Below are 11317 nucleotides of genomic sequence, written 5' to 3' on the forward strand. Positions count from 1 at the left end.
TAATCAATAGAATAAAAATTATAATTCTTTTCTTATTAACGAAAACAGAATCGAAATTTGAAGAGCAATTGGCCAACTGGAATATGCTCGCAAATTATATAATATTTTAATTTTTTTACCCAAACTGTTCATGGTAATCGTATCTTTAAAGTTTTTAAATTTCGTTACTTTGGCAACACTTAGCGTGAGCAAAAGAGGTCGTGGAGGTGTCTTCGTTTTATTAACGCACGATCCGGATATGTTTTAAATAGTTAGACAATTTAAAACAATCTAAAAATCACCATAAATCAATAATAAAATGATTTAATAACATTTGAAATAATAATCGGACAAAATATGACAAGTGTGAAAAGTTTCAAGCCTTTTTTTGGTATTCGCTTCGATATCGATGATAGATACCATCGCCCCCGAAAATTGCATAACAGCAGCGTCAGTAAATCTGAGCAAGAGAGAGAGAGAACAAAAAAGGGGATTGATTATTGTTTGTATTGATGAAGTACGAACAGGGTGTGTTGAGTAGAAGTTTTTAAAATTCACCTCATATTCCACCTGAAACGTCTACAAGAATTCAAGCAACTTTTTATAGACACATTTAAAAAAAATCCGTCCATAAGTAAGAGTGCAAAATATATCGAGAGGGGGAGTGCAATTATCGGCTGTTTTGAAACTCATAAAAAAATATGTATAAATAAACAATTGGTTATTTTTAAGAGAAACCTAAATGTGAATATCTAAAGACAAAACAGCGTTTCAGTTATAAATTTTGGACTGAAGTGTACTTTTCGTAATAATTATTCGCAAAAAGCTTTAAACGGTAATAAAAAAATTTAATGCAATATAAACATATGGTGGTGGCCGGGCCAACTTCATTTAAAATCTAAGGTAATTTAATAAGTTAAAAATATGTTTTTCACGGGACACTTTTTTCGTTTTTTTTTTTTTTTTTGTTATACAAGATTTCGCAAATATATAGGTGTCCAAATTATTCAAATTGTTGGTTTAATAATAACAAATAACTAGAGTCTAAATCCCTTGATGTTGTTTTAATATCAATAGCTTAACATTGATTAGCCATTAATAGAGAGCAATACAAACAAAAATGATTTTTTATTCATATTAATAAGTACTTTGGCAAATTTTAAATTAAAAAAATTTTATATATTGTTTCTTTTCAGATTTTAGTGTCACTGAAATTTTTCACAAGAATTATATTACTATAGGCTTTAAATCGATAGAACAATTACCCACCGGCATATAACATGAATTTATAAACAATAAAAAAAAAAAAAAAGCAACGTGGAATTGGAGCAACTTGAATATAAGTTACATATACGTGTAGTAATACATACAAGCTGTGAGTCTGACATGATGGCATAAAATGATTTTGAAAAGCTAAAGGGTATTACAAGAATTATACATTTTAATTTTGGGGGGAGGGAAAGAAGCTGCATTATAAAGTCACCACCTCAATTGCTCAGGTGTAGCAAAGAGAACCGGAGACGCGCGGAGGGGTAGAGAAACAGAAAGAGAGCAACAAAAAAAAAATAATCAAGTAACTACCTTAACCAACAATCTGTACACTCCGCTTGCAATTATTCGACCGAAACTACAAAAAAAAAAAAAAAAACTATAAAACAATAAAAAGAAGCAACTGAATATATAATAAACAATAAGAAGCAAGAAAAGCAGAAATCAAATTAGAATTAACAACGTAACCAACAGTATTTGAAATATAATAAAACCAGAACGCAAAGCGTTTGAGAGAGATAAAAAATATAAATCTATACGGCGAAAAAACTATTGCTATTATCCATTATTAGCAAACGAAGGTGTTCGAAAGAGAACAATATATATATATAAACATATATATAATATATATATATATAGATATATATATATAAGTACATAGAACAGAGAGAAATAAGAAGACATTTAGATAAATAGCAGAAACGACCTGCGTTTTCGGTAGAAGGCAAACATCGCAGCAATTGTCGGCGATTCCGCAGTCTGCTTTTAAAGGGACATGGCCGTTTTCTTGCTCAATATTTGTAAATTTAATGGCTGCGGAATCACATTTCCAAGTTTAGGCGATTTGATACAGCATATCGAGGATACACACATTGGTAAGTTGTTTAATATGAATAAAACCAACGTATGAATATAATACACAAAAAGAAAATAAAAAAAAAAGACTAGAAGGAAAACCATACAAGTGTAGAAAAAACGGTAAAGTGGGGAGGTGGCAACAACAGCAATTCAGTTAAATTCAATTAAGGGGAAAGTACCATCTACCGCGTGATTAATTTATTAAACGAATTTATTGTGCCGTATCGCTGGTTTTTTTCTGCCAAATACCTTGTTTACTTTAATAAATTTAGTAAAAAAGAATCAAAAAAAATAATAAAAAAAAAAAACATGAAACCCGTGCAATGTTCATTTAAACGTAAGCGTATATGCGCGCGAGTGTGCGAACAGAAGTGTTTACATTCACATATATGGGATATATGGGGTACGGTGGGGTTCATGTTTGTTGAATTAGTCGATTATATACAAGTTTGTCAGGGTTGCTGCGATGATTTTATATATCTATATGTATATATTCTGTTGGCGCTGATTTCTATACACACCTCTCTACCTCTTAGAAACGCCTTAGCTTTCATTCAATACGACATATTTGTCTTATCAGCTGTGGAAAAATCAATAAAGTAAAAAATTTTTCATATAAGAGAAAATAAAACTTCTCTCTCTCTCTCTCTCTTATGCTATTTATGAGAGCATATCGGAAAAGAGATTTCGCCTGATACGTTATTGTAAACTTATAAATGACATTTTCCAGCTGAGCTTTGTTTACATCGCAAGGAAAATGGGATGAAATTACAATTGTCAGCTGTTCTTTATTTACAACGTCAACGAAAATGGGATAAAATTCCACTTTTCAATATTAAAGGAAATAATGAATAAATCTTAACTGTTCATTAACATAGAGCTGATAAGCGATGTGCGCATCTAACAAGCATTTGACTCTATTTTTTTGATGTTTGCATAAATATTTGTGTATTAATTCGTAAGAATCAAAATCAAGATCTGTTATCTGAGTGCTTCAAAAAACATCTAAAATATATTTAATCTTTATCGATTGGATGGTGCGGGTTACTTTTATTCAACCAAAATCAGATAATTTGACTAGAATATCCATAAAACAAATTAAGCGCACAGCAGCTTTCAAGAAGTTGAAATATCAAAAAAAAAAAAAAAAAATAAATAATTAAAACTAGTTTTCATTTTGCGATGACACAAACAATATATATTTTTGAATATTTGCAAAAAAAAAAACAGTCGTTACTTATATCCTTGTGCCCGAATGATAACTGAGATTACAGTCCATATGACTTACGTTGTTATCCAATATGTAGGTATAAAATTTTGTTCACACAATTTCTGAATTTGCTTATTTCTTTAGGCAATTTTAGGCTCTCCGCTTGATCTGCAGGCTATAATAGCTAAAATATCCTAAAAATTAGATATATGCTCGGCTTTAAAACTTGTACAAAAAGGTCCATCTATTAATCGGTTTATGAAAAGCGCACATTTTCGCAATTGGAATTAAAAATGATTGTAAATATTGGAATAGAGAGACAAATCAGATTCCTATACATATTTTATGTCTTTCGAATGATGAATCATGCGTTCGCTATAGTAAGAAAGTTGAACCTTCACTTGATATCTTTACCTAAGACTTATTACAAAGTTTTAGTGTTTGTTTTCCTTATGTATGCGCGAATAATGTAAATGCAATGCACTTGCAGTAAGCAAGCCTATGTATGCATTGATTGTCAATTGAATACATAATATTGATTATGCAATTATATCTATCACATAATCATAATTATGGAGCCTTTTTCGGACATATGCTTAGTATTATTATTGCGTTTGTCGCTAAAAATTTTAAAATTCTGACATCATCATGAAGAATCATGAAGAAATCTTAATTAAAAATATGAATGATATATATATATGTTAATATATTCTTAAGTAGATATATATATGTTATTTTAATTTTTTGCAGATTATGATCCCAAAGTTGTTGAACAAAAAGAGCAAGCACAACCAGCATGTTTGCCGCTGAGCTATGTTTTACGATTTATATCGGATGATGCACGCAAGGAGAGCCCCTTTCTCACCAATAATGCTGCGGGCGTTGAACTCAAACGTAAGCTGGCGATTAAACATCACAGCTACAGCATGTCTTCATCAAATCGCAGTAACACGCCAACAGGTACAATATACTTAATATTTGAATTTTTTATTAAAATAATCTTAATATATACATATACATATTTTGCGTCAACGAAGGGACTAGTCTACAAGAAATTTCATTTGGGATTCACTTTAGAAAATGCGAAAAATAGAAATTTTAATTTTCAGCATTCCCAGTGCCATAGGAAGGCGATTAAGATCCTTTTTAGTAGCACTAGACTTTTTATCTTTCTTAATTTCGCGTCAAACGAAGTGAACTGCATTTTGATTTTGTTTTTTTTTTGTTTTTTGCAGGCAGTGAAATGGATGAAGATGAAATGGTTGTTTCCGAATCAGAAGACAGTAATGATTCTTGGACAACCGAAGAATTCAGTTCCGAGTTCATAATGCGCTATGGCAGCAGGTGGGAATTGGCTCTGCTAATCTATGTTTTTACACAATATTATTTTTAAAGCAGAGATTAATTTTTTTGGTTATGTTATTGTTAATTAAATTTGTGCGTGATTTTTGTTTAAAAGGCATTCCGGATCTGGCAGCAATGGCACACCCGGAAATGAAAAACCATTTGCATGTCCTGTTCCGGGATGTAAGAAACGCTATAAGAACGTTAATGGTATTAAATATCATTCAAAGAACGGTCATAAAAAGGATGGAAAGTAAGTATTTTATATTTGAAAACGATATGGAACTATTTGTAAAACCGGTCTTATAAAACACCCTACATTCTTTTATATTTTTCTAAATAATTAATAGTTTGATTATACATAATTGATTTGCGAGATATGTAGGATAATTACAAAATTCGAGTAAATTTTTCGATTTTTTGAAGTTTCTATATTAGTATACGAGCATTTCAGGACGCCATAATTCACAATTCGCATATTCTGTTTGTTTATTTCCATGTTTTTTACTGCTGCGTATAACCTGATATTAATGACCGACTCTCGACTATTTCCATTAATTGGGCTCGATATTTTCTAAGTTTTACTATTCATTCTAGAAATTTACATTTCTTTATCTTATATATTTTATAGGGTACGAAAGGGTTATAAATGTCATTGCGGTAAAAGCTATAAAACTGCCCAGGGCTTGAAGAGTCACGCATTGGTGGCGCATAATTCATCGCCTGAAAATGTAGTTTCAACTCAACATGTCAGTAGTGTACTCAACACTGGCGGTATATTGTTGCAGCGCAGTACATCGCCATCCCAATCGTTGGGTTCGCTAAGTCCATCGAGTATCAGTAACATGTCGAGCAGTGCAAGCAGTTGCCACGGCAGTAGCGGAGGTGGTGGTGGTGGCAATAATGTCAACAATGGTGGTACGCATTTGTTGCAGCACTTTTCAAGCAGTAACAATTCGAATGGCTGCATAGCGCAGGCAATTATACAGCAGCAGCAGCAGCAACAACAACAACAACAACAATATAATTCTACTGCCAGCACTCATCAGCAACAAGTTGTGAATGCAGCAACTGTTGGTGCAGTTACACCAATACAGACTACAGTTGCAGCAGCAACATCTACTACAGGTAATGGCAGCAATTTGCAATTGCGCAACACTATTAATTTGGTGTCATTGAAAGCCAACGGTGGCAGCAATACAGCAAACTGTGTAACCGCAACAGTAGCTAAAACTGCGGCTGCTACCAATTTACTGGCTGCCAATGCCGCTGCTAGTAAAATTTTAAAATTGGCTACTAATGTCGCCGCAGCAGCGGCTACAAATAGCGGCAGTAGTAGCAGCAGTAATATTGTAGAGCAACAGCAACATCAATTTAATGGTAGTGCTGCTTGTTTACAAAACAAACTTCAGCAGCAGAGCATTACAACGGGTACAAGTACTGCAACACCGACAAAAATTACTTTACCGAATTTGGTTAATTTAGGTATTTTAACACCGGCAACATCGCCTACAAAAACCACTCAATCGTTGACATTCACTAATCAGCAGCAACATCAGCAATCGTTAAGTAATGCGCTTTCTAGTTTAACTACGAATACATCAACACATTTGTTGCAACAATCACAGCAACAATTACAACAACATCAGCATTTAAAATCAATACAAAGCAATGCGAATAATAATGTCAACAACAACAATAATAATAATAATTGTAGCAACAATCATAATAATAATGGAATCGCAACGAATAAAAATAGTATTTTGTTGGTAGAGCAACAGCAACAGCAACAAACACAGCAAACGCAGCAACAACAACATCTTCCTTTAACTCCTATTAGTCCAAATAATGTAAGTGTGCAACAAAAACAAAACGTGGTCGCAGTAGCCAGTGTATTAAATGCAACCATGCAACAGCATAAAAAGCAACAGCAACAACAACATTCACAAATTGTTGCCAATATTCATTTAACTCAAATTTGTGGCAACGGCAATAGTGCTAGTGCTAATAAACAGCAACAGCAAACGCAGCATATAACTGCGGCTAATACACCGCCACCGTCGAATTCCAATTCGCCCACTGCGAACAATACCAGTGTTGGTAATAGCGGCGGTGGCGGCGTTAATACTGTTTGTCCTTCAACGGAAGTTGTCGCTCTAACTGTTGCCGTTGCTGATGCTGGTGTCGGTTCGATTAATGAGGAGACGTAGCCTATACTAAAGAAATTATTAATGCGTCGTAAATTTAAATAGACATTTAAACAAAAATATTTTTTAAATTGATAAAGCGTAATGCATTGTTGTGTTGTTATTGTTGATCAACAACCTCCCAAACTGATTAGGCGGCAGGCATATAAGTAAATACTAACAGTTTCCTCTTACATCCTAGCAATTTATATATATATTGAAAAAAAAAAAAAAAAAAAAAAAAAAAACGAAATTAAAATTTTTTTCCAAACGTATATATCGACCTAATGTTATCTCTGAGAAATTCAAATTAATTAATATTCGTAATATTGAATTTCATAAATTTAAAACGAAATATTTAATTTCATAAATTTCAACTTACATACGTACACACCGCACATAAATTACAAATACACGTCATTTCGATTGCTGATTGAAAAGGACTTTAGATAGAGTGGCTTAACAACAAGATAACCCTTTATAAACTTTTTCTTAACTGTTTTTTTTTTATACTCACCATGAAGAAGAAGAGGCGGGGCCATATGTCTTAGTATTTTATAAATATATTTAATCAATTTCCGAGCTGAGACCCTGTATTTACCTGCCCATAATTATGATTACAACCTGGAATGTTTGCTAGAAGAACAGGTCCGTTTTTTCACAGTTATTCAATTGAGCGCGAACCGATTGAAAATCGATTTTGAAATTCTTGATATGTTCCGTCTGGCGCTATTGTCCCTACTGTGTTGCTTAGTTGTAGACGTTACGTCTATTTATGGGCAATGCTATCATAAATGACACTGCATCCGCATCGAACGGGAAAGTTTGTAAACGATGTGCGAAACAGATTTAAACATCAACAGGCAGGGCTCCGAACTTATTTAACTTATTTAAAGTCGAACAAATGGTGCTTGAACAGAAGGCAATCGCTCGTGCTCGTCTAACATTTCTGCTGCATAAGTTTGCGTAGCATATATTTTGAATGAAAAAATTGCCAAACAAATTTCCAGCAGTTAAGTAAAAAGGATCATATGTTTTCCAACAGACGACAACAACAAACCCTAGGGGGAGATGGGTATAAAAAAAAAATTTGGGTTTCCCCCCAATTTTTTTTTTTTTTTTTTTTTTTTTTTTTTGGCTTTTTCATCTTATTGATCTTAATTGCATTTTTAATTAGCAATTTTGCTTAGGGTACGTTAAGTAATTAGCACTCCATTGAAGCTCTCTCTGAAAACATCTGCAGACTGCTAGATATATATTAAATATATATATATATTTTTTTTTTGTGCAATATTCATAAATCTTTACGTATTTATCGTAAACATTGTTTTCTGTATATTTATTAACGTCAAGACGTGTACCACGGATTGTATTTTACTTTAATTCCTTACTAAATGACTGTCGACATTAAATTAGATTAGTTTTGTTATTATTATTTATTAATATATTCTCAAAACTTCATTTACACTCCTTATATTATGTATGCATTATTGTTAGAAAAAAAAAAAAAAAAAAAAAAACTGTTGATCTCTTATACAAACCTATAATTTATTAAATTGGTTATAAAGTTATAAAGATAAAAATCGGATTATACAAAATCAATTTTGTTAAACCGAATTTGTTTGCTTTTTTCTCTCGTATTATTTATCTAGAAGCTTTCTCTCCTCCCTTTGTGTTTCTTTTTAAAATTCAATGATACTTTACTTTTTTAAATAATCACTATACTATTGAAATTGTCCCATATTTATTTATTATAGTATGCCTTTGTTGATCTTGTGCTTTTTACATCATTAAGTAGGTAGAGTCACGCTTGAAACCAATGAAACATTCTTGAAAATAAAATATTATTAACTGTAGATATTTTTTTTTAACTAAAGCGATAAAAAGCGAACAAATGTAACTTGTAACGAAAAGTTGATTAAAAAATTAATTAATTATTGTTTAGTGACATATCGTTTTTTTTTTTTATTTTTTTTTTGTTCTTGAAAAACGGTATCAAAATTCAATGTAAGCAAATTTCTTGACTTTGCTGTGTTTTTATGTTATATTTATTATCTTTCTCAGAATTTACCAAAATCTATATGAGATTTTTAAAATAATCACACTTTCACTTAAGATCATTTGATGGAGAATATAGAAGTTTATTACTACTACTACTACTACTACTACTACTAATACTACTACAGCACACATATAAAGTTGTTATTAAAAACTTTAAAAAAGCAAAAAATGAAAATTATATTCATTGAGAAAACTCGAAATTTTTTAATTAAATTAACAATTACAACTTGCGATTTCTTAGATCTCCTTGTTTTTTTATTTATTTATTTTTTTTTTTTTCTTTTTTTTTAATTTTAAGAATATCAATTTCAAGATTTAGATTATGTATCTGAAATCACAAAAAATTTCATTTTTAATTCACAAATTTCGGTTTTCATTTTTCAACTCATCGACGTACGAATACATTAATATATATATATATATATATATATAAATGAAATGTTATAAAAAATAAAGAGCACTTTTTCTCTTTCAATAAATAAGTAAAAGTGTAAGAAAAATGGCCTCAAACCCGGTTGATGTATTATATAATTATTATATTTTTTAATATTTATATTTATAAATTGATTTTTAATTTATTTGTTTATTGCGTTCATTTAAGTTTTAGTTCGCTTTTATATTTCCTTTTTCTCTCTCTTTCGTTATTACAGAGTCCCGTTCCTCCTCTCCTTTTAGTGGACAATTGTTAGCCACAGCTATACCTAATCAACATTTGAGTAATATCGCTACTAATAACTGTTTCTATGCTGCTCTAGCCCCTGCACATGTGGCGCCATCAACTATTGCCTCAGCCACGGCAGCAGCATCAGCAGTCGGTAGCGCAACAACAGCAACAACATTGTTACCAGCCATATCACCCACCTTTATTGAGCACAAATATTCAGCCAATGCTTTTAAAGAAAAATTTTATGCAAATCTACGTCAACGCTATAGTAGCTCTAATAATAATAAATTGAAGCAATTGAAAACCAATAATATCGTTAGCAGCCCTTGCGACAACGGTAATAAAAATGCTTATCGAGGTAAAGGAGGTGTGCTTAATGGCATCGATCGTAAGATTGTTGTTAGTGGCGATGGTGGTGGTGGTGGTGGTGGTGGTGGTGGTGGTGGTGGTGATAATTCATCATTTACGGAAATTGGTGGCAACAGTATTAACAATGACAAAATTAATAAAATCCCTACATTTTCAAACAATGGCATTACAAGTAACGGTGAAACCGCTATAATAGCAATGTGTTCCATAAAAAAACAGTTGAATGAAAATGTCAAAAATAATTTATACAAGAAATTCATTAACTAGGAACAATGATAAAACAAGAAGTTATCAAGAGAACTGGCTGTGATGTGTAAGAATATAAAAGAAATAAAAAAAAATTTAAAAAAGAAAAAAAAATGAGAAACAAGGCTTTAGTAAAAATTACAATAAATAAACACAAAAAAAAAAAAAAAAAAAAAAAAAAAAAAAAAAAAAAAAAAAAAAAACCGATGCATAACATCAACTAATTATGATGATTAGTTCAAAAAGAACCAACTGTGAATGGATCCCTAGGGAGAGTGAGGATAATGAGACGACTTCAGAGCAACGAAATGGAGAAAAAAAAGAATGAAATGAAAGCAGCAAGACAGAAGAAATGCGAATTCTTGGTTGATTTATTATTTTTTCCACTTCTTATTATCATTAAAAAAAAAAAAATTTTTTTTCAATTGTTATCGTATTTTGTTAACTAATATTTAAATAGATGTGATTTTCCGACCCATTGGCTGGCATATTAATCGTTTTTTTTTTTTTATTTGTTTTGGTTTCAAATCATTCGCTTTTATTTAGGCTCAGGTCATTATTGAGTTTCGAAATTATTATAAGAAAAAAAAAAAAATGGAAAAAACTTACTAAACAATACCGGTTTGGTTGTGATGCTCCTAATAAGCTAACTGAACCCCCCTCAAAAACATCATTTTACCTAAAATACAAATTCTGTTGTAATATATCAAAAAAGTTGAACCAAAAATTTTAAACATTCAAGAAAATTTTGAGATGTAAAACCTGATTTTACTCTACATGTACATGTACATACAACATAAAACTTAAACTCGCTCTAAACCAAGTTGATCCTATTAAACATAATAAAGAATACGCCTTTTTATTATAATACAAAAAACAAAAATCATTATTATAATTAGAAAATTGCCCTATTCCTCCTAAGCAAACGAATCATAATTATATGAGTAAATATGCAAATCGGTTACTAATTGCTTAGCGTTGTCATTGTCCAAACAATATTTGTATGCATACAGATATATATATATACATCTATATATATATATATATATATGTATACATTAACATATATAGGATTTTTAGTAAAATATTCTAACATATGTATTAGTAAGAAACAAAAAAAAAAAAAAAAAA

General features: G+C 31.0%; 1 protein-coding gene across 1 annotated transcript; it reads left to right on the plus strand.

Annotated features, from left to right (window-relative positions):
• The first annotated feature begins 233 nt into the window (after positions 1-233).
• LOC119634477 (GATA zinc finger domain-containing protein 5) lies at positions 234-10226 on the plus strand. The gene is made up of 7 exons (XM_038028691.1): positions 234-882; positions 1176-2123; positions 4067-4276; positions 4552-4660; positions 4776-4913; positions 5292-5788; positions 9558-10226. Exons 2-7 carry the CDS (start codon positions 2024-2026, stop codon positions 10205-10207), a joined length of 1704 nt encoding a protein of 567 aa, XP_037884619.1. The 5' UTR covers positions 234-882; positions 1176-2023; the 3' UTR covers positions 10208-10226.
• Positions 10227-11317: the final 1091 nt, after the last annotated feature.

The sequence above is a fragment of the Glossina fuscipes genome, unplaced genomic scaffold (assembly GCF_014805625.2).
Source record: "Glossina fuscipes isolate IAEA_lab_2018 unplaced genomic scaffold, Yale_Gfus_2 3, whole genome shotgun sequence".
In the NCBI taxonomy this organism is placed as follows: domain Eukaryota; kingdom Metazoa; phylum Arthropoda; class Insecta; order Diptera; family Glossinidae; genus Glossina; species Glossina fuscipes.